Source organism: Vicia villosa, linkage group LG1, assembly GCF_029867415.1.
Source record: "Vicia villosa cultivar HV-30 ecotype Madison, WI linkage group LG1, Vvil1.0, whole genome shotgun sequence".
Classification (NCBI taxonomy): domain Eukaryota; kingdom Viridiplantae; phylum Streptophyta; class Magnoliopsida; order Fabales; family Fabaceae; genus Vicia; species Vicia villosa.
This window is the reverse complement of record NC_081180.1, coordinates 41,438,831-41,466,713: the sequence shown is the minus strand read 5'-3', so window position 1 is coordinate 41,466,713 and position 27,883 is coordinate 41,438,831. Positions and strand designations below refer to the sequence as shown.

The 27,883-nt window shown below is 34.0% G+C and overlaps 2 protein-coding genes and 1 pseudogene across 2 annotated transcripts; all 3 read left to right on the top strand.

Moving 5' to 3' along the window:
• The first annotated feature begins 2,201 nt into the window (after positions 1-2,201).
• On the top strand, positions 2,202-8,977 carry LOC131620438 (uncharacterized). The gene is made up of 16 exons (XM_058891548.1): positions 2,202-2,407; positions 2,510-2,536; positions 2,653-2,775; positions 2,887-3,112; positions 3,191-3,433; positions 3,524-3,917; positions 5,766-5,884; positions 6,068-6,324; positions 6,418-6,444; positions 6,548-6,670; positions 6,785-7,025; positions 7,141-7,212; positions 7,292-7,369; positions 7,515-7,844; positions 7,963-8,046; positions 8,325-8,977. Exons 1-16 carry the CDS (start codon positions 2,352-2,354, stop codon positions 8,736-8,738), a joined length of 2,814 nt encoding a protein of 937 aa, XP_058747531.1. The 5' UTR covers positions 2,202-2,351; the 3' UTR covers positions 8,739-8,977.
• A 1,892-nt stretch (positions 8,978-10,869) lies between these two features.
• Positions 10,870-13,527, top strand: LOC131620357 (heat shock 70 kDa protein 15-like; annotated as a pseudogene).
• A 2,746-nt stretch (positions 13,528-16,273) lies between these two features.
• LOC131620291 (uncharacterized) lies at positions 16,274-27,104 on the top strand. The gene is made up of 10 exons (XM_058891337.1): positions 16,274-16,329; positions 16,476-16,502; positions 16,741-16,863; positions 17,009-17,249; positions 17,428-17,513; positions 17,575-17,680; positions 17,868-18,194; positions 18,321-18,410; positions 26,937-27,014; positions 27,099-27,104. The coding sequence occupies exons 1-10, from the start codon at positions 16,274-16,276 to the stop codon at positions 27,102-27,104; spliced, it is 1,140 nt and encodes a 379-aa protein (XP_058747320.1).
• The last annotated feature ends 779 nt before the right edge of the window (positions 27,105-27,883 follow it).

The window sequence follows — 27,883 nt, the reverse complement described above, 5'->3', positions numbered from 1 at the left end:
TTCTATTGTTTTATGTCTTTTTTTCAAAGAGGTGATTCGATATATATATATATATATATATATATATATATATATATATATATATATATATATATATATATATATATATATATATATATATATATATATATAGAGAGAGAGAGAGAGAGAGAGAGAGTTTCTCAGGGTTTCATATTCTAAGTGTTTCAATGATTTTATGTTGAAACTTAAGGGTTGGAAACACTTTCAAACATCTACGAATTGAGTGATTCATGAATTGAGAATAAGATATATTTAATCATAAATTGGTGAAAATTAGGAAGTTTTCTTGCAAACTTGTTGAGATAATTTCTTATAACTTGTTTGTAATCTCATGTTAAGACTCTTGATTGATATTGAATTAGAAAGTTATTCTCTCCTCAAAGTAAATCAATTTGGAATGAACCGAGTGAATAATTTTACGTGTGTTGATTCTCCACTTTTATCCTATTCTTATTAGTTTGTGATTTACATACATCACTATTTGAGCTAATAGCCAAATAGTTATTGCATTAAACATTTTCTGGTAATTTTTATAAAATGAGATATTCCTTGGCAACTTATTAGTTACTCTAACATTTTCACAATACTCTAATTTCTCAGACACTCCGTTAAGTGCACGATTGACCTGATGAGATTTTACACTTTCTCTCTTTCAGAACTTTGAAGCTTTAAATTCATTGCTACATTATCTTTGAATTTAACACTTCAATTTAACTTTGAATCTTCTCCCGAGACTTGAAAAAACTTCAAGACGAGCAATAACATTAGAGACGGTTGGAAAAATACTACTAAAGATCAACTTGATCAAGCATGGAATCAACCATCATGATTCCACCGAACATCGGAGTCATCACCAAAACAATTATGATCACTCAAAGTATCAAGACATCATTAGCTGCAATACTTAGAAGCACATAGATCCATGTTTTTTTCCCCAATTTTATGATTACAATGCATATCTCAAAGATGTGGACAAACAAAGAAACATGAGTGATAAATTGGAGTAGTTAAACTTTCCCTGACAAATATAGAGAGTATACTCAACACCCCTTAAGAATATACTTCTTCTCCTCTGGCATTATAAAAAAGGCGGGAAAAATATATGAAAAAAAAGTGCAAACACATAGACCACATGATTGAACAAGCACAATGAACGAGTTATCTAATAAAGAGATGAACAATAACATAGTCTAGAATGAGACACAATTGAGCAAGACATAAAATCATAATTCTCCTCACGAATGACAATATATAACTTTGAGATCAAACCGTGAGTAAGTGTTAGTAGACATCCCACCCTTAATTTTTCTTAAACAAAGAGTTATCTTCAAAACTTTCTAAATCGATTGAGTGGTATCTATTTCATTCATTTTTTTCCCTTACTACTACGTTTTTACCTTTCATTTTGGGCAGAAAAAAATTGCTCTATTTTAAAATATTTAAATAACAGAATTGGATCTCTAATCCAATTTGTTCCATTTTGCTATTTTTATTTTAAAATATCAAAATATAGCCTTATGAAACCAAAATGATAGGGAAAGGATAGCATCCAAATTAGATTTGATTAGATGCAGTTCTAAAATACTTTTACATTGTTATATAAAATAATCTCTTAAGAAATACTACTTACTAGAATATTTTTGAGTTAATATCCATTTTTCCATTTTAATTTTTGAGTTATATAAATGTTTGAGTTTAGAAAAAGCCCTTTGTAAAAAAAGTTTTAATTTATCCCCTTATATAGGAAGATTTTTCTATTTTTTCCACTCAAAAAATTTATCCATCAATAACCTATTAAAATTTCAAGTAATTCTCCCTGTTTTTAAGGATTTATATCTATTTTGCAACTTACTATTTGAAAAATTCCCCTGTCAAAATTATTGATTTTCGAAAACCCTCTGTCATGTTATGATTAAACTTTTTGAGAAAAAAAATAGGAGAATCTTTATATTGCATGAGTTAATTAAAAAAAATTATAAATATTTTTCAAAACTCCATTTATATGGCAGGACAAAATGAATATTAACTCAATATTTTTTACTTAAATAATTATCACACTAAATTGGCATTGAGACTATACAGTATACACTCACCTTACAAAATAAAAAAGCTAATAAGATTTTTTTTTTAGATAAAATCGAATCTGTACCTATTAATAAGTCTAGAGAGTAGAAATACAGTGTTATTTCCAAAGACCGACTTTTACTCTTCCTTTTACATGTCATTACTTCTTCATCGTTTCTTCTTCCTCTTTTTACTATCTCCCTAGCCTCGGTACTTATGCTCATGCATTATGGAAGCTTGAGTCAGATTTGCTTCCGGGTAGGGATATGGCTTCTTCATGGTTTATCAAACTTGCTTTCAAATGCCTTCATCATATAGCATGGTATGCAAATGCAAATGCAATGAACTGTTTTGTTCTTTTTCATCCTTCCATATATGCATGCTAATCAATATTACCCTTGTTTTATTTCCTTCTATTTTATAGGCCTCTTTTTGCTCTGGTGTTTCCTATGTAAGTTCTTGTTCTGTATGTTTCATGTACTAAAAAAATTTCTATATTAAGATTATTGTTTCACATCCTTTTGTTTTGTATAATGCTCCTTTTGTTTTTTGTGGTTATTTTGATAGGTGTGCTTCCATTCAAGCAATCGAGACTGATTCCAATGCAGAAACTAAGAATTTAATCTCATATTGGATACTTCTTTCGTTAATATATCTCTTCGAGTATGCTTTTATCAAGCTTCTTCTTTGGTAAATTCTTTACTCAATGTACATAAATGTTGCAAATGACTCCTTTTTGAATGTTTTTTCAACCATTTCATGGAGTTGATTTAACTACTCCATTTCCATGTTTCATATCAGGTTTCACCTCTGGCAGTACATTAAGCTAATGATCATTTTCTGGCTCGTGACGCCAGACTTTGGACGAGCTTATTATGTTTATAATAGCCTTATTCGCTCGATGAAACCTCAAATAGTCACATGCTGGAGGAAGTGTTTTCCTGAGAGTGATAACTTTTTAGTGCATGGAGAGAGGTATGTGAAAGAGAATGGAACTGAAGCCTTAGAGAAACTCATTACTAGCAAGGTAAATCTAAGCTGGGATTACAAACTCATAGTGAAATTTATTTAGAGTACTCTCATGAAAGAGTTTGATCTTGTGCAGACAAATGGAGAAAGAGTTCAAATTGAGCAGAAAGACATCAAAGATTTGGAGGCTATTGAGAAAAAAGAAATTCTTGTGCAGACAAATGGAGAAATACAGACAGAGAACAAAGACATCAAATATTTGGAGGCTGTTGAGAAAAAAGAAACTTCTGTGCAGGCAAACGAACAAATACAGACAGAGAACAAAGACATCAAAGATTTGGAGGCTACTGAGAAAACAGAAATTCCTGCAGCCAAACAAGTAAGGCTTCATTCATATTCACTCAAAGTACAAATATCCCAATTTTGGCCATATTCATATGATTTTTGTTGTGGTTGTTGTTGGTGTTAGATAACATATGCTAATATTGTGGCAAGTCAAAAAGCGTCACCAGTCATAGTAGAAACCAAAAGAACAGCAGAAAGTGGGATAGCTGGTGGAGAGGCGGTTCAGAGTTTGATTTGCATAGAGAAGGAAGTGCAGAGAGAGTGGACATGTGCTTTATGCTTGGTTAAAGTTACCTGCGAGAAAACCCTGAATTCCCACCTTAAGGGGAAGAAACACAGGGCTGCTTGTGAAGAAGCTTTGAAATTGAAGATGCCATCTAGTCTGCCGAAGAAGCTGACAGAACCAATAAGGATTGTTAATTCCAAAATAATATGTAAAGCGTGTAATGTTATGCTTCCAAGTGACGACTGTGTGGTATCTCACATAAAAGGGTGGAAGCACATGTCTAATCTTCAGAGTTGAAAGGAAATTTGTGTAGCAAATCTTATTAACTCATATCAGTTGTACCAAAACACTGCTGATTTTTAATTGGAAAATAGTTATTGTGTTGAGTATTACTATTATCTACATGTTAGTAATGTTTTAAGTAGTCAACATGTTCCTATCATTTCGTGTACTTGTTCTTTGGTGCAAGTAAGCATCATTCTCTTGTGTTTTAAGAAACCTTTCAATAAGTATCTTATTCATTCATTCATTAAAACTTAGTCATAGAAAATATATAGAGCTGTCTTGATAGTTGATTGTGTTGTAACAGAATTCTACCCAACTTCTAACCATCAAAACTAACTAACTTGGCCTATGCACTTGATCTTACAACTAGAGATTGTTTCTTAGAGATCCATGAAATCAAATTAAGACCACTGTCATTATAGGTTATAAGAGGGAACTTGTTGTGAGCATTAAAGGGAAGAAGAGACAGACAAAAGTTGACTAGGCCACTGATGAATCTGAGGATTCTTCCAACAACTGATAAGTGTGAAGAGAGTGAAAAAGTTATAACTTACAAGCTTTGCTCACATTGATTAAATGCTATATCAAGCCTGGTTAGTGTCACATATTTTAAGGCACCAATAATGGACCTATAACGATGAAGATCATAGAAAACATATGTACCATGCTTACTGAGTTTGATGTTTCTAAGCATTGGTGTAGGAACTCTATTGACATCTATCATCTTGGCTCTTGCAAGTATATCTTTGACATACTTAGTTGGAGACAAGAGGATGAAGCCCTGAGCATGATACTTGACCTCATGAAATATTCTGGTCTTCCCAGCTTCTTCAAGGAAAACTTGAGATAAAGTTTGTTAGTGAGTTCATGAACAAGCTTGGAAGATGAAAATTGAAATGTCATCTACATAGATACATAGGGCTTTGGCTAATATGCATAAGGATTTTCCTTATGCACCATGCATAAGCCTACATAAGCCATTGAATCATTTTTTTAATCCAGTATTGAGTAAAGAGTATTGAGTGGTGAGTATTGAGTATTGTGTGATAATAATTGATGTCTAGAATTTAATCCAATGATCCAAGGGTCTATAATAATCTATGCACGGTGTATAAATTTTTATCTATGCACGGTAACTACACCCGATACATAGTGGTCCTGTGAGGAGAGTATATGAATAGATAATGGTCACAAGATTTTCTTTTATTCTAAAAACTTATCCGCAGCCAACAACTTTTCTATAGCTATGTAAAGTGGTGAGAGTCCAAGTTTTATTGCTTAGCAAGGCATTGTATTCTTGTTGCATAACCAAAAAATTTTATGGACTAGCTAGAGAATGCTTGATAGAAGTAGGCTCAATGTGAGTCACATATGCCTTGGGTCTATAATAACATGTCTTAGCTCAGGAGAGCATTGGATGTGCATTGGTGAAGTCAATACCCCATGATTTAGACAAAGACACGAGAGCTGAGAGATGTTGATCATGAACATGTATCTCTAGTAAATGGTCAATATGTGAAGATACGCCCAATATCTTAATATAGAGGCTGGAGGGATACATTGCTCAGCAGATTTTGGCAGTTGAAATGTAGTTACAATTTATGGTGACACATCATGACTGATGTCTGAGTTGAGATAACCATCATTATTATCCACACGTTGAGCTTCTAGTACTGCCGAGCGGGGGTGGACATGCAAGGTTAGCAGTCCAACGCCTATGTTAGTGAATGAGTGTAAAAGTGGTATGAGTGTGAATGAAAAAAATACGTGAAATGATGTTTGTTGGACTTTATATAATGTGAGTGATCAAAACCGTCTCTACGTGATATGACGCCTCGTGCGGGTTGTCTTTCAGTCAAATCTAAGAGTACGAAATATGCTCGAGGTCAAAATCTTGTGTCCTCAGCTGGAGTGAAGTTTCATTTGTTCTGCTTGTCTTCCCGTGCGATGCTTAACATTGAGACTTTATCGTGGGTCTTGCGGACGGACGAGAATGACTATATTAGTAAAGAAATAATAAATATTATATAAATATTTTTAAAAAATTGTTTTTAAAATATAAAAATAAACAATACTGTATCTAGTAGACAAATAACACATTTTGTATTTTTTAAAAAGTTTGGTTTGACCAAGTCTCTGACATAGAATATGTCATAGTTCCATGTCGGTTGTGCAGCTTGCTTACTTGGTTCCCTAGTTGGTAGCTTCGTCTTCTTACTTTCCTTCCATCTCCCAACTAAACTAGTACTACTTGATTATTTTATTTACTCACCACGACCGACTTTTGATTTTCCTTTTACATCATCGTCCTATTTATGCTCATGCAACAAACAACCATTGACACCTTTAGTTTCCTCTATGGCTTCTTCATGGTTTCTCAAATTGGCTTTTAAATTCCTTCATCATTTCGCATGGTACTTTCTTTTCTTCATCTTTCTTATCTGCCTTAACATTTCGTCACATTATTAATCAACACTACCATTCTTTTATGTCCTTCACTTTTTTAGGCCTCTTGTTGCTCTGCTGTATCCTATGTAAGTTCTTGCTATGGGTATTTACTGTATTGAAAAAGCTGGTTCCTTTTAGATTATTGTTTCACATATTTTGAATTTTTTGGTGATTATGGTTTTTGGATAGGTGTGCTTCCATACAAGCAATTGAGACTGATTCCTATGCGGAAACTAAGAATTTGATCTCATATTGGATACTTCTTTCATTTATTTATCTTTTTGAGTATGCTTTTATCAACCTTCTACCATGGTAAATTCTTCACTCAATGTAAATAAATGTTGCAAATGACTCCCTTCCTTTTTGTTCTTTTCTAAAACCAATTCATGGAGTTTTTAACTACTTCGTTCCCATGTTTCATGTCAGGTTTCAGCTATGGTTGTACATCAAGCTAATGATAATATTCTGGCTCACCATACCAGACTTTGGACGAGCTTCTTATGTTTATAATAACGTTATTCTCTCCATGAAACTGCAAATAGTCACTTGGAGGTTAAGTAACTACCGGACGAAGTGGTTATTTGAGAAAGATAACTTTTTAATGCGCGCAGAGATATATATGAACGAGAATGGAACTGAAGCATTAGAGAAACTCATTGTTAGCAAGGTAAATAGTTTAGATGTCGAGCCAGTTGTGATATTTGTATATAGTTATGCTTATGATATCTGCATTGGCAATCAAAAGTTTTAGCTAATTAATTCTTTTTATTTCCGTAACGAAGAATACAATGTGTATACCTCATATAGAAGGGACTAATGATATCCTAGCTACGGATAATAAAGAAACATCGAAGGTAAATTTTTTATGTTAACTGAGTTGTGACAAGTTTTTGTACAACTCAACTCTATTTGTCTTAGGAGTTTCTTGTGCAGACAAATGTAGAAAGAGTGGAAACAAACATTAAAGATTTGGAGGCTATAGTTAAAAAAGAAATTCCTGCAAACCAGCGAGTAAGGCTTTCTTCACATTTAGATCAAAATAGAATTTTTTTGGATACAAATTATAAAACTTTAGAGTTGAGGCTTGATAGACCTACAAGTTGATTTTTCCAATTATATTATATCGGTTAGCATGAAGTACTTTATCTCAATGCAGGATATTTCTGTTATATCTGAAACTGTGCCAAGTCAAAATGCATCAACAGCCACAGTAGAAAACAAAGTAACCACCGAGAATAACATAGCTGGTGGAGAAGTTCCTCAGAGTTCTACTTCTACGCAGAAGGAAGTGCAGAAAGAGTGGAATTGTGCTTTATGTTCGGTGACAACATCGAACGAGATAACCTTGAATTCACACCTAAGTGGAAGGAAACACAGGGCTGCTATTAAAACTTTTATAGCAAAGAAGCTACCTACGTTGCAGAAGCTAAACTATGCAGAAGCCACAAATGAAATCACTGCTACCGAGAGTAAAGAAACACTAAAGGTAATGTTTTAATGTTAAGTGTTGTGAAATTAATATAGTTCTTGTGTGAATCAATTGTACCTGTCTCGGTCTCGTGACATTTATTTAGAGTATTTACCGAGGGAAGCTTCTTGTGCAGACAAATGGAAAAAGACTCCAACCAGAACAGACAGAAATCAAAGATTTGGACGCTATTGCAAAAGAAATTCCTGCAACCAAGCAAGTAAGGATTCGATCATAGACATTTTATGGTACACAAGTGAAACATGTGTTGTAACATGCACAAGTTTGTTCTATCATTAGATCAATAAGTCTCATCTTTGAATCAAGTGAAGATATAGTGGAATACAAACTTGTGCAAGGGGCAACACTAATTAAAATTTTAGACTTGTTGCATGCTAAGAGGCCACTGTGAAGGTTTAGGCTTACAACTATATATACAAATTGTGTGAATATGGTGATCATGATTTTTGTTGTTATCATTGGTATTGTTGGTGCTAGAGAACCAGTGCTACTACGGCAAGTCAAAAGGCATCGTTTGCCATAATAGAAACCAAAGGAACATTGGAGAGAGACACAGCTGGTGGAGAGGTTTCTCAGAGTTCTACTTCTACACAGAAGGAAGTGCAGAAAGAGTGGGCTTGTGCGTTATGTTTGGTAACAACATCGAGCGAGACAACCTTAAATTCGCATCTTAGTGGAAGGAAACACATGAATACTATTGAGGCATTGAAAGCAAAGAAGCAACCCACCCAAGCAAAAAAGCAACCTACCCTGGAAAAGAACCTCTGTGAACCATTTAGGATGGTTAATTCGAAAATAATATGTAAAGTTTGTAATATTATGCTACCAAGTGAGGAGTACATGGCCTCTCACATAAAAGGGTGGAAGCACTTGTCTAAGATTCAAAGTTGATGGTTACTTTATATAACCATATCAGATGGAACTTGCTTTGAAACTAGTTGAAAAGAAATTGGTGTATCAAGCCTTCTTATGCCAAAACGTTGCCCAATGTATGCTTGTTGATGCTCTAGGAAACGTTAGAATAACAGTTTAATTATTTTGTTGTTTTTTATCTATATTTACTTTTGATTGAAAAAAATGCACTTTATGTGACACAAGTTGGTGATAAAACTAATATGATGAAAATTAATGGATGGGTTTGCTGAGGACATTTATTTATATATATATATATATTTTAAGCAAGTTGTATTAAAAAGAATCAAAGTTCTAAGGGACTTGATTACAAGAGACAAAGTAATACCACCTCTAATAAGAAGGCGACAAGCTACCCAACCAAAGAATTATTATTGTGAAAAAGTTGTTGATATTTAAATTTACAATTTAAAAAATATATATTATAAAAATAATAAATCAAATATCAAAATTTAGATTCTAATAATTTAAATTTAATAGTTCAAATACTTTTTATTTGAATAAAAGAAACTTTTAGTACCGGAGGAAAATAAAAGAAACTTTCAAAGAAAAATAAATAAATCAGAGACAACTCCACTCTTACATTCTTTATACTTTGTTTGGTTAAAAAAATAAAAGATAGAAGAAAGAAAATAAATTTTAAAAAAAATGAAAAAATAAACAGACTAATAAATTTTTATTTAATAGCTTGATATAAAAAAGATATAGGTATTGTTTCATAATTGAATAGAATTGATCGGAGAACGGTGGTTACGATGTGCAATGACGGACTTAAACTTTTGGTGCAGTCAATGATATGAATGAATGAAGTTTGAATTTGAAATTGTGTACTTGAGAATAACGTGCTTTTAATTTATATAGAGGGGCATTTGTAACAACCTAATAGCTTTGAAGCGTGAAATATAGGGGCCCGTTGGATGTATCTTGACTTTGGATCACATATGCTCTTTCCTAGGGTAGTATGCCTACGCTGCAGGCGGTTTAGATGAATCATTGTTTTCTCAGGACCGGATTTACTAGCTTTTTCGTCAGCCCAAAACAATTGCTCTCAAGTCCTTGTTTTCTCTTTCTGGATTAATCGTGGATTCATCGTATCACCTCATCAACTCCTTATATCTTTTCCCAGAAAGTTAACCTAGATAGGGCTTTTGTGGACGTAGGCCCTTCTTCGAATTAACGCATACTCACCCTTGACGAACACAAGAGAATTTATACGAATTTGGCGAATGTGTCAATCCTTTCTATGAATATACCTTCTCGATCATGAATATCTGGTTGCCTTTCAATAACTTTGAAATAGAAGTCTTGAATTAGTTGATGGTTGGTCTTTCAATGAGGGATCAATACAAAATAAAAAGTATTAATAAACAAAACATAATTTTAAAATGGAGGGATATAAACTTCATTTTCTTAAAAAAAAAAACTAAAATTGCATTTAAATATTAAAAAAATGAATGAATTAAGAGATTAAGAAAAATATAGGTGAGTTGAGTTCCGAGGACTCACCAAGGTCAGAGCATGTCATTTTTAAACCTAAAAGATCTTTACATTGTCGGCGGAAGTTGAACCTATGATTTCAGTGTGTGAACAATTTCTTATAAACTAAGTCAATATATTGAAAAAAATAAATAACGTAAAATAAAAGAGAAGGAGAAACTTTGTCTTTAAGATTTTTACTTTTTATTTTATTTTTGATTCAATTTAATTTTTTATTAATGATTTGTATTAGAAATAATTATATTTAACATTAAATGCATAAGAGTGAAAAGTCTTTATGAGATACTACATCCGGTTTCAAATATAAGAAAATTTGCAAAAAAACTCACCCTTTAAGGAGAATGTCTCTGATAGAGGGGTATAATAGAATTTATATTATTAGCTATTAGGATTGTTATTGGGCTTTTAGTAGTGTTTGGGCTTTTATATTATTAGTATCAATTAAGAATGTTATATAATGTAGTGTCTTTGACACTTGAGAATCAATCAAAGAAATCAAAGTTATTTTTATCTCTACTTTTTAGCTTATTTTTAATGTCTTTCTTCTTTATTGTTAAAACCCTAGTTCTATAGACTTGGTAGGACTAACTTCCTATCAATTGGTGCTTTCATCATGTACTCAAATCCTCTTATGGATTATCATTATCACACACCTTCATATCATCCATGGAGTATTCCTCCTACCTATCCCACAAACCCCTCTTTTACATCTCCTACCACATCTTCATTTCCAACTTTCCCGTGGGAACTTTTTACACCTTATTACACTCATGGTTCATCATCCCCAAAATTGTATTTGAATAACGGATATTCACCACATCATCATTCACATCTTCAGCAGCACCACATCATTCACTGTCCAGAAACTACCTATCGTCCACGTATTAGAAGAGATTTTGCAAAATATTTCCATGTCTCTCACCCACGTTTCAAGAAATCAACCAAACAAACTCCAAAACCGCCATTGAAAGACAATAAACAGCGATTCAATCACAAACCACAACCGCGATTGTTCAACGGAAGCAAGAGCATGGGCGGTGGAAGATCCAACAACAGTGGAAACATCCGTGGAAACCCTAAATTCCGAAACAACTGTTCTGTCGATAGAGAATCCCTTTTTGTTGAAGGTGGATTCTTATCCGATTGGAACCCTTCCTTCTCCAACCGCAATTTGAGTAGCAATGGTATTTTCAATCGCACTACTGATACGTCAATTTCTCAGATTAAGAGGCTTATTGGGAAGCAGTTTTCGGATGTTGATTTGCAGCGTGATCTTAAGTCTTTGCCTTATAATGTTACTAAAGGACTGGATGGGTATCCGTTGATTCAGGTGAGATACTTGGGGGAAGTTAGGGCATATACGCCTACGCAAGTGTTTGCGATGATGTTGTCGAATATGAAAGAGATTGCTGAGAAGAATCTTAATGAGGCAGTTAATGATTGTTGTATTGCGATTCCGGTTTATTTCACTGATCTTCAGAGGAGGGTTGTTTTAGATGCTGCGACTATTGCTGGGTTGAACCCGCTTCAGTTGCTTCATGAGACTACTGCTAATGTGTTGGCGTATGGGATTCATGAAACGGATCTGCCTGAGAATGATCAGCTGAATGTGGCCTTTGTAGATATTGAGCATGCTAGTATGCAGGTGTGCATTGCTGGGTTCAAAAAGGGGAAGCTGAAAGTGCTGGCTCATACGTTTGACCGGTCACTTGGAGGTAGGGATTTTGATGAGGTTTTGTTTAATCATTTTGCTGGGAAGTTTAAGGAGGAGTATAAAATTGATGTGCTTTAGAATGCCAGAGCCTGTTTGAGGCTTAGGGCTTATTGTGAGAAGATGAAGAAGATGCTTAGTGCAAATCCGATTGTGCCTCTAAACATTGAGTGCTTGTTGGACGAGAAGGATGTTAAGGGTATCCTGAAGCGTGAAGAGTTTGAGGAGTTGAGTCTCCCGATTTTGGAGCGTGTCAAGGGACCTTTGGAGAAGGCACTTGCAGAAGCAGAACTCTCAGTTGATGATATACATATGGTTGAGGTCATTGGTTCAGGTTCTCGTGTACCAGCTATAAACAAAATATTGACTGAGTTCTTCAAGAAGGAGCCAAGGAGGATAATGGACGCCAGTGAATGCGTTGCCAAAGGAGCTGCATTGCAATGTGCTATTCTTAGTCCTACTTTTAAAGTGTGAGAATTTCAGGTCAATGAAAGCTCTCCTTTCTCAATCTCTCTAGCATGGGAAGGGTCTGGTCCAGATGCACAATATAGTGATGTCAGTGGGCTGCAAACACCTGCTAGGATCAACACATATACCATTGGACCTTTTGAAGCTAAACAAAGCGAGAAGGCAAAAGTTAAAGTGAAAGTTCGCTTGAATCTGCATGGAATTGCATCTGTTGACTTGGCAACGCTCCTAGAAGAGGAAGAAGTTGAGGTTTCAGATTCCAAACAATCGGCAAAAGAAACTACTAAGGTGGATGCTGATGCTGCCGCACCTCCCACCTCCAATGACAATGATGCTGATGTTAATATGCAAGATGCAAAGCCTAGTACTGCTGATAACCTTAGGGTTGAAAATGGCGTCCCTGAGTCTGGAAATAAGCCTGCCCAAATGGATGTTGATGAAACCAAGGCTCCAAAGAAAAAGGTTAAGAAAATAAGTGTTCCAATAGCAGAGTTAGTTTATGGAGCAAGGATACCTGTGGAAGTCCAGAAAGCTGTAGAGAAGGAGTATGAAATGGCTTTGCAAGATCGCGTGATGGAAGAAACAAAGGACAGGAAAAATGCAGTAGAAGCTTATGTTTATGACATGAGAAACAAGCTAAATCCATCAGTGACAGAACTGTTGCTGTCTTATAATGGTGATTCATGTAAAATTCAAATGCTTGGTTTAACTAAAAAGCCACCTGATGGATTCCAAAGCAGAATTGCTTGTGACTGCTCTTCTCAAAATGACACCTTCTGTCACGTAGTAAGGATGGAATTCAAGGGATACAACCTTCCCGGCACGTTTCCGCCTCAATTGGTTAATCCCCATTACCTCAAAGTAGTTGATTTTGCTATTAACTACCTAAATAATTTGATTCCAAAGGAATGGGGTTCGATTGAACTAACTTCAATCTCGCTCCTTGTTAATCGTTTGTCAGGGGAGATTCCTAAGGAGTTAGGAAATATTACCACTCTAACATACTTGAACCTTGAAGCAATTGATGTGTTTGTTCAAGCCTTGGAGTCGGAGGAGGACGGTTTATGCAATGAGGTCATTTTCTCTCTGTAGCCGAACATAATCCCCTACGTAGGCATCATGCTAAAGGCCACTTTTTGGGATTTACCATACTTGGTAGTATCCCACATTCTTTCACACGGGCATGGCTCCGTCGAATCATTCTTGTTTCTGTTTTTGAGGGGAACACCATACTTCCTGTGATTGCAAAGGTACAGAAATTCGGTGTATATGTTTTTGTTGCGATTCCACCTAAACCACCGGATGAAATTGTCATTCAAACACCATCACTTTTTCTGTCATGTTTTTCAAAACAATTCGTTCATCGCTGTCTTGAGAAGGAAGAAAAAGAGCATTCGACCTCGCTAAAACCACGATTCGATACGCTTAATGATCTAGTAAATGTCATCTTGAAGGTTACTGATCGGAAAAATAGCAAGTGTACTATTTTCACCGATGTAGTAATAATGGGTTTTACCCCAAGTATCGATCACGAGGATTGCGTGGGAAATACAAAATTATTATAAGGAGTCAATTAAACAAAATATCATAGGGGTATTTTTCTTATATTGAAATAAAAGGGTTAAAATAAATAAGCTGAAAATAGAGATGAATTTTTGAGTATAAAGGTAGAGTAATGCCAGGGTAGGTGTATGATTTGCCTTATAATGACTTTGTAAAAACAGATCTCTTCAACAAGTTCATGAAGTGCACTATTTGTTCTTAAGGATGTTTTCCTAAGTCCTTAGTGAAAACCATTTGGTTTGAAATCCTATTGCCTAAGTCCTTAGAAATAAAGGTTTGTGAACCAAAGATATCAATGATCAAGAATATTCAAATAACCTTACTGTATCCCTAGTCCTAGGTGATAACCCTAAGATTTAATTGTTTAAAAACCTTAACAACCGTAGTCCTACAGATCGTTAACCATAGATCAAACCTTGTTTGTCCGACAAAGCAAGCATAAAATCATTAAACAATTAAATTTCAAAACATGAATACTTGATTAAAGAAATGCGTAGATCATAGTCATTACAATAAAAATCAAGGACACCCCTCTGGCATTGGGGGGTTTAGCCTCTCATAATATTCAAGAAACCAAAATCAGAAAGTTTAGACATTTACAAAAGATTAGGAGAACTCTGATCTTCAATGCTGTCCACCGTTGAATCTCTTCGTCTTCCACAACCTTGATAACTCTATCTTGCTCTCTTCTGGAATTCTTTCGTACGATCAAAAAGTGTCCAAAATAACTTAGAACATAAACCTAAATAGTCTCCATACAAGCCTTTAGTAGTACAAAGTCAAAAGTGCCCCTGGAATAAGTTTGAGTGTCACAAGACCCAAATAATGATCATTCATGCGCATACCAACACGGGCCGTGCGCAGGCACACGGGCAGCCGTGTTGGCCCCCTGGAGTTTCCATTGGCAGATGCTGGCCACCAACACGGGCTGTGCTCAGGCACACGGGCGGCCGTGTTGGCCCCCTGGAATTTCTATTGGATTGGTTATGTACTCTGACACGGACCGTGTGCTGAAGCACGGCCGGCCGTGTTTGACCCCAGACTTGTGATTTTTCATCTTTCTCTTGCTCTTCCTTCTTCCTTGATGTTTTGGCACTCAAGATGCTTTGTTCAAACCTGCAACTTGTACACAACTAACCAAAAGGCATAAAAAACATCTAGAATTTAATTAAATAGATAAAACCAACCATGAAAAGATCAAACAAACAAAAAGCAAGAACTTAAACATTTTTCTACGAAACTCACACCAAAGTGTTACCAGATTGATAGATATGGACTGAATGCATGATGCAAATTACATGAAAATGGTGACCGATCAGTTACGAAGTGTGTCATAGAGTTCCATGAACTTCTAGTTCAGTACAATTCACACAAAATACCAGCCTACATCACTGCCTTTAAGCATATCCTAGTTGCTGCATATTGGTGTATTAGAAGTATTGTGGTTTGTGCTTCTCAGATTACAAGGCTCACTACATTTGGTTATGAAATCTTCACCATTAGTTTCTTTTTGATGTTAAAAAATGATGTTGGTTTTAAGTGCTAATTCTAGAACCTTGAGGACAAGGTTCAAGTGAACCCGACGGCAATGATAGAGGGGTATAATAGAATTTATATTATTAGCTATTAAGATTGTTATTGGGCTTTTAGTAGTGTTTGGGCTTTTATATTATTAGTATAAATTAAGAATGTTATATAATGTAGTGTCTTTGACACTTGAGAATCAATCAAAGAAATCAAAGTTATTTTTATCTCTACTTTTTAGCTTATTTTTAATGTCTTTCTTCTTTATTGTTAAAACCCTAGTTTTATAGACTTGGTAGGACTAACTTCCTATCAGTCTCAATGCATTTAATTCTTACTCTCTTTCTAATTCTACCCCTATTTTTTGCTTTGGAAATTGTTGCAAACATTTAAAATGTAAAAAATTGTAGGGGTATATTTGAAATAATGACATTGAATGTAATAAATATTGATTTTTTTTGCTTATATTTAAGACCATAGAATTTTTTTTTGTTGCTTATATTTAAGACCGGAGAGAGTAAGTTACATTTTTGTATTAATTTTCATTTAATTATTATATTTTTAATCCATATAAAATGGTGAAATACTTAGGAAATTGAGTAGTAACAATTTTCAAAAAGAAAAGAGAGTTTGATTTGACCTAATTCTGACATAGATTAGTCCATGTTGGTGTTCTAGCTTACTTCCTCCCCTAGTTGCTTCTTCTTCACACTTTCCTTTTACATGATCGTTGATTTTGAGTCACGGATACATGGTTTTTTCATGGTTTCTCAAACTGTCTTTCAAATGCCCTCATCATTTTGCATGGTATGCTTCTATCTCATTTTATCATCACTTTACTTAATTTGTTGAGAAAATATAACACTTGTATGATTTCTCATATATGTTTACATTATTAGCTTCAAGGTATGCTAATCAACATTACATTTGTTTTATTTGCTTCTATTTTCTAGGCCTCTTGCTGCTCTGGTGTATCCAATGTAAGTTCTTGTTTTGTGTGTTTCATCTTACAAAAAGTTACTAACTATGAAGCACCAAAACCACACTGACACATGACACGGTAACACTGCTAATAATTTGAAAAATGAATAAATTAAAACGTAATCACAACTGCCGGTTTTGGACACGGATACAGACACACAATTATTCAGAGGTGTTCTACCTTTAGATTGTTGTTTCGCATCATATTGATTTTTTGTGATTACTGTTTTTGGACAGGTGGGCCTCAGTACAAGCATTCGAGACTGATTCCAATGCAGAAACTAAGAATTTGATCTCATATTGGATACTTCTTTCATTACTTTATCTCTTTGAGTATGCTTTTATGAGCCTTCTTCCATGGTAAATTCTTTGCTCTAAAAAATTTAGATATGCAATTTTACTGTTGCAATTTTTGATGAAAAAAGTTGCAAATTGACTCCCTTTTGATTTTTTTAAGACTGACTAGTGGAGTTTTTAACCACTTCATTCCTATGTTTCATATCAGGTTTCGGCTCTGGCTGTGCGTTAAGCTAATGATCATCTTCTTGCTCACCATACCAGACTTTGGACGAGCTTCTTATGTTTATAATAACTGTATTCGCCCCATGAAATTGCAAATAGTCCAATGGAGGTTTAATAACTTCTGGAGGAAGTGTTTTATTGAGAAAGATGACTTTTTAATGCATGCCGAGAGATATATGAGAGAAAATGGAACTGAAGCCTTAGAGAAACTCATTGCTAGCCAGGTAAATAGCTATGTCACAACATGGTGTATAAAAAAGTTGAGATTACTAGACTAAAAATGTCTAAATACTATAACTCTAGAAGAATTATGCAGGGAAGCATGTATGTGTATGTGATTTGTCTTTATATCTGCATTGAGTTGAAAAGTTGAGCTAATTCTTCTTTTTGTTGATAATGTAGAATACAATGTGTAGACCTGATGTAGAAGTGGCAAATGAAATCATAGCTACTGATGATAAAAATGTGCTAAAGGTAGAGTTTTTGATGTTGAGTCAATTGTGATATGTTACAAGTTCTTGTATAAATCAATTCTACATGTTTAATGAGGGAGCTTGGCCTTGTGCAGACAAATGGAGAAAGTCTCCAAATTGAGCACCTAGACATCAGAGATTTGGAGGCTATTGAGAAAAAAGAAATTCCTTTTACCAAGCAAGTAAGACTTCATTTATATTCTCTCTCCGAACAGATTGAATTATCCTTTTTCTAGTATGCATGAGTAATAACCATATATATTCTTTCAAATATGTTAAAAATGTTCAAAAAAATGCATATTCTTCTAATTATATTGGGCCGTCTTACATGAAGTACTTCGACTCTATGCTAATATTTGGATGTTGCAGGATATTCCTGTCATGCCTAAAGTTGGGCTAAGTCATAATGCATCATCAGCCACAGTGGAAACCAAAGGAACAGCAGAGAGTGATAGAACTGATAGAGACGTTCCTCAGATTACTTCTATACCGAAGGAAATGCAGAAAGAGTGGACTTGTGCTTTATGTTTGGTTACAACCACGAGCGAGATAACCTTGAACTCCCACCTCAGTGGAAGGAGACACAGGGCTGCTGCTGAAGCTTTAATAGCAAAGAAGCTACTTACTATTCAGAAACAAAAGGGCGTAGAAGTGACAAATGAAATCATATTTACTGATAATAAAGAAATGATGAAGGTTAAATTTTGATATTAAGTGTTGTGAAATTAACACAGTTCTTGTTACAAGTTCTTGTATGAGTCAATTCTACTTGTCTCTATCACATAACATTTAGAGTACTTAATGAAGGAACTTCTTGTGCAGATAAATGGAAATCAAAGACTTGAAATAGACAACAAAGACATCAAAGATTTGGAGGCTATTGAGAAAAAAGAAATTCATGCAACCAAGCAAGTAAGGATTCATTCATTCATAGGTTAGTTTTGTTGTTCTCAAGTGAAGTAGGTTTTGTACAATGCACAAGTATATTTATGAGTTTTTCCAATGATTACCCTTATTTACCTATTATATATTATATATATTGTGTGGATGGGGTCTTTATGGTCATTGTTGTGGTTGCTAGAGAACCTATGCTATGTGGCAAGTCAAAAGGCATCACCAGACATAGTAGAAACCAAAGGAACAAGAGAGATCGAAAGAGCTTGTGGAGATATTTGACATAGTTCTTTCACACTGAAGCAAGTATATTGAAAGAGATAAAATAATAGAAAAACAAGATGCATTTGGTATAAATGTGTATTTAGTCTGCACCACGGAAATTCTATTCTATAGGCAATTATATAATAAAGAGTATCATTATGCTAGGGAATAATCTACCTAGTAGGCTAGTATGTTATACCAAGAGAATATTTTAGAATACTCTATGCTATATTTACATACTATTTCTATATTGACATTTTAATATTAAATATTAACACTCATCTTCAAGTTTGCATTTATCTACCCTATCAAATACTTAAACTTCCTATTCAATTGTACTTAAGTTAAATCACTCGTCAATATTATCACGTATCACTCACATAGAGGTTATGTCTAACGCAAAGTGAGATATCAACCGTATCGCTCGCGGAGGCGATCTCTCAACGCAACACAAAAGCATTAAGCTCTGATACACAAGTGAATACTAAGTCTTAATCTATCTCTACAATTAAAAACCAATATATTTTCATCCTAAATCCGGATTCGAACCGTCCATTTCTGCAACAACGCAAACCCAAATAAAGAAAGCAAACATCAACATTGATTTGTAAAATGAGTTTCATTCAACAACATGAGTAATAAATTACATACAAAACAAAGTATACTTACATACAAAATCCTGGGTACAAAGATAAGAAAGAAGAAGATGAACAAGAATCGCTTGGTTTGTCACTTCGATTAAAGCAAACCCACCTCCGATCATCAAGATGCAATCCCATTTGATGTTTCTAAGCCTCTCTACCAAAAAATGAGTTGGATGGTGTTGGGACTCAAATATACCCAAATCATACCTACAAAATGTGTTTCCCCCTATTTAATGATTTCCAAAGTCGCAGGACACGCATCGCGCCCGCAGAGGGCGCTTCGCGCGATCTGTGTTGTCATGAAAAAATCAGCACTAGTGTTTTTGTGATAACTTGAGAATCGTAACTTCGGTTTGCGCCAGATTCGAAGCGTTGGAAAGCTTATTTAATTTCCTATCTAAAAATGAATAAATATCAACCAAATTGATGATTTTTCTCATATTCGTTTTTAGCCGTATCCGTTGATGAGTTGCTCAAAACCGCGCGTTAGAAACAGTGTCTTTGACACTTTATTGCCCATGCTCCAAATACGCATCAATATCTACAAAATAAATAGAAAACTATCAAACGATACACATATAAATCAAAAACACAAATTATACACAATATGTGCAAATCTAACTAAAACATGTGAATTCACACACAAGTTAAGGAAAAGGAGACGATAAATGCCGCAAAACTATATACAAGAATAACTACAATTTGACACTTATCAATGAGGAACCTTTGTCCAATTGATTATGAACTATACTATGTTTTGTTTTCTTGTGTTTCGATTATGATTATGATTCTAATATTGGTTATGAATTATTATGCATATTTGTGATATGATGATTATATGCTAAATGACTAATGAATAAATAATTCCATGATCAAAAGTGAGAATAAAACCTAGAGTTGTAGCTAGGTGAATGAAATTAGAAAGATAACTTAGGTTATGGTAAATAACTTAGGTTGCAATACTCGAATATAAGAGGTGCCTCGGTGTGAGTCCCATTAGTGGGTTCCAGTCCCATAGAGAAAATATTGCCTCATGAGTGGGGTTCGAGTCCCATAGTGGAGAGATGGCTCAGAAGTGGGTTTGAGTCTCATAGAGAAGTGAACTTCAAAGTGGGTTATAGTCTCATACGAGGAAAGATACTCAAAGTTGGTTCGAGTCCCGTACGAGTGACGATTCTTACATTGAGTTCGAGTCTCATGGAGAATCTGAATCCATAAGAAAGTCTAATCATACTACAAATATTCATGACTCCTGTCCATAGTCCGAGACATAGGATCGACTAGAGAAAGATGCTTTGGTACATTTCCTGATGGTGATTTATTGAGTTGATGAACTTATGTTTACATGTTTCCATACGAAACGTAAATTCCCTTATATGCTTAAGTCTTAGTTCTATTATGTTACGGCTCTGTTTGGTAAGTCATATTTTCGAGCTTATAGCTTATGTCTTATGTCTTATAAGCTCATATGATAATTTAGAACCGTTTGGTAACGCTCTTTTCATTACGAGCTTATAGCTTATTTTACTAGCTTATAGCTTATTTTCCAGACGCTATTTCAAATAGCGTTTTAGCTTATGTCTTATAGCTTATTATTTTTTCTTTCTTTTTTATCCTTATTATTTTAATAAAATCCTTTTTTAACCCTTATAATTTATTTTAATTTAAAATAAAATAAATATATATTAAATATCTTTTATGTCATTTTACATTTATAAGTTACTTGAACCGCTAATTTTACCAAACACTTCAATTAACTTATAAGCTATCAGTCTCAATCATCCGCTATAAGCTATAAGTCACTAGTCATCAGTCATAAGCTATAAGCTATCAGCTAGTTTATCAGTCAACCGCTATTTTTACTAAACAGACCCTAAGTGTACACATGTAGAATGAAGTTGAATGTCTTAAGTTAAGAAATCGATAAGACATCTCTATAGAGTCAAGTGAACTCATAAGATAGGGAAACTTACTAAGATTATTATCTCGTCCCCATTATCATTGTTATTTTTCTGGTGATTCTTTGCAGGTTAAAGGCAAGGACAAACTTGTCTGATAATGTTTTGAAGACTTTTGTTATCGTGATCTTCTGCTGTGGATTATGTGCAAATGAGAATATTGTACATAGATCTTAGTTTTCGATTAGGCAGTCTTGTATATCATGTGTCATATATACAAAGATGGCGTTAGGCACTTGTGTCGTATCAATACCAATTAACATTACGCATAATGTGTTTTCTAGATGTATATTATATGGGGTGTTACAGCGTGTTGGATATTAAATATGGACTATTTGAGAATTTTATTCTAATTGGCAGTGTTTTAAAAATCGGACCGAACCGGTCGGTCAGACCGGGAAGCGGAGGGGTCACTAGTCTGGTCTGATTGTTGGACCGGATATGCTATTGAGCCGGTGAGAACCGGCCAAAACTAGAAAAAACCGGTGAACCAACGGTTTTAGAAAACTGGTGGTTCAAATGCATACTCTTTTTTTTCCGCACAAAACGACGGCGTTTTCATGATTTTTTTAATAAAAAATATAATTAAAATATAATTAGACTTTATACAAATCTTATTTGGAATAACTTTTTTCCTATTTGCAATTAGACTTGGTTTAAAATTTATTTAAATTTATATTTTGTATTATTTTGTTGTGAGTGATGATTACATTTAGAATTTGAATGTAAAAAATAAACATGTGAAATTATGATATTTTAAAATTGTAAAATTTTGTAGGTGTTCTGATATTTTGTAGAGACTAAGTCACCCGGTTTGACCGATTTAATAAATATATAGTATTGCAATAGAGACCTGTTTATTTAACTGAGTTATCCGATTTAATCCAATTTAGTCATGCGATTCGACCAGTAACTCAGTAGTTCAACCAGGAACAAGTGACACATTACCTTCCTCTATGATTTGATGATTGATCCGTTTTTAAAACACTACTAATTGATTTAAATCACATAACTAATAATTTTGATTTTAATATATAATAAATTAGAAATTTTCTTATGGTCATAAATACAAGTCCCGATTAAAATTTGATTCAACTATATTTATTCTCTACGCACCTAGAAGTATTGCTAGTAAGAATTTTCACATTTTTAATAAAATCAATTACAAAATATATACAACATACATAAGTCAAACATGAAAACAAAATAAATATTATATACATATTATTTTATTAAATAACAATTGGATAATAATAATAATAATAATAATAATAATAATAATAATAATAATAATAATAATAATAATAATAATAATAATAATAATAATTTGTTCGATAATTAGAAATGAATATAGTTAGTGAACGGATGATGTTGAACGGTAGTTCCGATCTCTTTTACGGTGCGGGATAACCTTACGTAATTAACACTTCAACGTTAAAAAAGTTGATTAAAGATACAAAATACATATAATGAAAATGATTAATACATTAAATATATAACTCTAAAGGTCATGGTTAATACATGAAAATGTATGAAAAATTTGTTACCATCATACATATTAAATAAGTTGGTTATAACAAACTATCATATATTATGCATGAATAATGTTTTGCATTAAAGGTAGCATTAAAAATACATATTTGATTTATTTTTTATTTTTTATTTTGACATTATATAGTATATTTTGCTTTTTCATTTGTTTTTTCATAGATAATCTCATTCAAATCGTGTTGGATATTAAATATGGATATTTACCGATTGAGATTCAAAATTTAGTTTATGTGATTCTAATTAATTAATTAAAAATTAAGAATTTGATTCAACTTGGTTTAAATCACATAAATAATGACTTTGATTTTAATAAATAATAAATTAAAAAAATTACTTATGGTCTTAAATACAAGTTCTAATCCTGCTAAGGACGCAATCTGAGAAATACCGGATTTAATTTTTTAGTGGGAACAATGTTTGGCTAATGCTCATACTTCTCAGCACAAACTCTGGATTACTTGGACCCTTTTTCTCTAGGAATCAGAGTGCGAAAGAAAAAAAATAGAAGTTATAATTTAAACTCCACCTAACTAGATTTCATTCTCTACTCTCTTAGAAGTATTGCTAGTAAGATTTTTCACATTTTTAATAAAACCAATTTACAAAATATATAACATACATAAGTCACACATGAAAATAAAATAAATAATATACACATATTATTTTAATAAATAACTATTAGATATTATCATTATAATTTTATTTTAAGTGCGCGTGCTTATAGACATCTACTTCTATAAAGAAAAAACTTTTTTTTTACAAAAGTTTCACTCACTTATTAAATTTGGAGAATGACTCCACTAAACCTTGTTTAATAGATTCTTTTGTGTTCACACTTGCTTTGAGTTTTTTTTTTTTTTGAGACTTTAGATGTAATTTGTCTGTTTGTCTTTGTGTGAATCTGTATTGATGTCTGAAACTTTGTCAATCTTTTTGTCAAACTCATGGCTTGCATCTTTAATTCCTTAAGAGCATTAGTTGACTTACACAATTGTTGCATCTTTACTGTGTTGAATATCATTTGTTCTTCACAATTGTCATAATGTTTTTCATAGTTGCCTTCAAGTTTACGTTATCTTTCTTTTGTGATCTTTTACAGTTCTTCACAGTTGTCATCATGTTCTTCATAGTTTTCATCATCAAAACAAAAACATATTACCTGCAAAACAAGGTTCCATAGATGATGGTCTGACACTTATTAGGGTTTGCCTTGATTTCCCTTTTGGTTAACATGAATCCTAAGAACTTTTCGCCATGGACGCCGAAAGAACACTTGGCATGGTTTAGGTGCATATTATACCTTTTGTATGACTGCAAGATATCCTCTAAGTGTACATAGTGGCTTTCTCCTCTAAAGTATTTACAATCATATCATCGATGTAGACCTCGAGGTTTCACCCCACATGCTCTGAGAATACTGCATCTATTAGCATCTAATAAGATGCGTATGCGTCATTCTGTTCGAAAGGCATGACATTGTAGTACTAATTTCCATGGTTGGACTTGAACGAAATTTTGGGCGCATCAAAAGGATCCATATTTATCTGATTGTAGATATAGTAAGTGTCCATGAAGGTCAAAGTCTTATAGCTTAAGGACTCATCAATCAGTCGGTCAATGTTGGGCAATATGTATGAATCCTTAAGACAATGCGTTTATTTAGTGAAATCTTCGCTCATTTTATATATGTTTGATGCTTTCAGAACCAAGACCGCATTAGCCAAACAAGTGGGATATTTGATCTCAGTTATGAGGCCCGACTCCTTAACTTCTTCACTTCTTCATCAATCGCCACCCACTTTTCCTCACCCATTTTATGCTTTTTTTGGACATGGATTTCACCATGGAGTCGATGGCGAGGCGATGACAAACAACTATGGAATCTATACCTGGCATGTTGACGAATGTCTAGGAGAACAAGTTAATGTTCCTTCTCAGCGAGATGATCATTTCCTCTTCTTTTGCTTAAGATAAAGAGATACCCAATTTAGTGACTTGAAAATCTCATGGACCAATTCAGGCCTCCTTTAGATCCTTTATGGGAGTTAGTCTTTCCTTCTCTAGTTATATCATGTGATCTAAATTTGCAATGTCTATATCCCATGCTCGCCTGGCTGTAGAATTGTGGTTGCGGTCCTCCCTACCCTTTTTTTAGACTGCTTTGGTAGCATTTTATGACAATTGTTTGATCCTCATGAATTATCCTAACTTGCCTGTTAGGTAGTAAATATTTCATGTCAGATGCAAGGTTGAAATGGAGGCCCCCAATAGGTTGAAGACGAGCTTACCGTGATGATGTTGTATGGCGAATGCGCCTCTACTACAAGATACTTGACCTTAATTGTCTTCGCGTTCTCGTTCAGTTCAAACATTGTTTAAGCGTTATGTGTAACACCCTAGATTTCCGCTTACCCCGCGGGGCTTCCGGCCTACCAAGCATGTCACCAGCTTAATCAATAATCCCCCCTAGGTCCGCTTACCGGCTGCCCAGGAAATATTGTTTTTGCCTCCCGCAGAAATCGAACCATGTACCTAGGGGTTAAGTACATATTCATAGCAATTCCTGCTACCGATTGAGCTACTTAGCTCAAGTGGTAGCAAGAATTGTTATGAATATGTACTTAACCCCTAGGTACATGGTTCGATTCCCGCGGGAGGCAAAAACAATATTTCCTGGGCAGTTGGTAAGCGGACCTAGAGGGATTATTGATTAAGCTAGTGACATGCTTGGTAGGCCGGAAGCCCCGCGGGGTAAGCGGAAATCCAGGGCGTTACATTATGTGGTCTTTCACCTACACGTGCTCACTAGAGAACCCGACTAGGGAACCTCGAAACATCTGGATGTCATCTCGATCTAGCCAAATTTTCTCAAATGTATTCCAAACAAGACATCTGTTGAGCTTCCAAGGTCAATCAACACGCGTTTTATATCCCAAAAAAACCCTTCTGCTATTGTGCAAACTTGTATTTTTGTGTTGGGAGATGTTCCGGCGCCTCGTTATGCTACCATGTTGAAGACGGTGAATGTGGCAACCGACATATGGTATCCCTATTTTTGTAGGGCCATCTGAGGTTTTGGAGGTTTGAGTTATGTAGAGAGTTCGCCCACATAAGGTTTGTGAAGAGCTCTTATGTGTGTTTTTAGGAAATTTCATGATCTCTTTCCATTCTAGAATTTAGAAATATACAGGAGATTTCGTGGGCCTTGGGCCAGAGAGACGAGGAGCAGTTTTCTAAACCCCTCGATCCAGAACATGTAATAGAGAGGAGAATGCTCTTTAGGGTTTGTTATTTCCTCGCAAGCCATGTTTAACAAGTGGCACAAATCAAGGGTGGCACACTCAAACCCTAACAAGTGATTTTCTTTAAGCAACCTAGTTCAATTAGGCAACCTCTCGTCGTACTTTAGGAGACTACTGCCTCTAGGCTAACATCTCGCCCACCATTTATATACTCGATTCTAGTTGATTTTTAAGGACTACCCTTTAAGGTCCAGCGAAATTATTCGACTTATTTATAGTTCAATCTCAATATCATATTAGGTATAATCAAAATTTGAAAGAAAAGAATTGTTATAAAAGATTAGTTATTGTTATCTATCATATAAGAAAGATAGATGTTCTACCAATTACTTATCTGCCCTTTTCACAAATACTGATCACTAAGACTATCCACGTGTACACCCTCTCTTTTCTCAAATCTACTTTTGTTTTCTCTTTTCTCAAATCTACTTTTGTTTTCTTTACTTCTGTTTACTTTGTCACACATTTATTTAAATAATCTATTTTCAACTTTTAATATTATTTTACATTTTCAAAACCTGCAATGTCTTATCATGCTCATATTTTTCCATATCATGCTCAGACTTTTCATTTTCTCTGCAAACTCAGACCCTAAATCACTATTCTTTTCTACCTCACACCCAAATACTCCCAACAATTTCCATTTCTCCCTCACACACCATTTTTTTTTCTTTCAATACCCATTCCTTAGATCCTAAATCAGTATTTCTTTTCATTAATCTTTAGGATTTGGTATACACTGCTCTATTTTTTTATGCATCTGGTCCTTCAAACACTACGATAAATTTTTTGCTATCTCGATCCATTAACATGTGTTTAATGTAGATCTGTGGCGTTTCCGATAGTGTGCGATTTTGCGGTGGTAGATCTGCTTTGGCGGCAACGCGTTACCAGCAACGATTTGTGAGTTATGCTTTCTATTTTTCCTCTATTCAACTATTTTCCCATGATTTATATTTGCTATTTACATTAATCACTGTTATGTAGATTTGATTACACAGAAGAAATGTCGTTTGTGAGAATAAACCAGTGAAATCTGATTTTGCAAGATGTTCATCTGATTTTGTTAGATGTTCATCTGATTTTGTTAGATGTTCATCTGATTTTCCATATTATGCAGAGAAATCTTTCATGTCAATGCTTATCATCTGATAAGCAATGATACTATTTCCTTATGCAGAGAAATTTCATGTTAATGCTTCTGATATGCAGTAATACTCTTTCCTTATCCAAATAAATTTATGATACAAAGTTATTTTCCATATTAATCTAATTTCATTTATTCATTTTTTTCACTTCTTTAACAGAGACCACATATAATTTGGGAGGATTTAGAAGCATCTACAAATTGAAGATTTGCAAGGTAGAGATTGAGTTATGAAATAAATTTGAGATGAAATTAAACACATATTTCACAGTTTGTATTCTTTATCATTTTTTCTTTCAACTTAAAAGGACATGACTTTATAATTAGATGTGAACCTCAATTTTTGCAATTGTAACCATATCAGACATGTATTTTGTATTCAACTATAAAATAAATCATTACTTATTACTTTTATATTGTGTGGTTTCAATAAACTAGATATTAGAGCTATAAAAAAAATTAGGGAATGAATTGGACTGTGCCCCAAGGAGTTTTTATTGATTTGACATCTTTGTAACTTTATATTTAAAAGATAAATAAATAATAAAAATATATTATTTATTAAAAAAAATTGATTTGAGAGATGGATGAATCATAAATCATGAGTTGTAGATTTGACTATAAA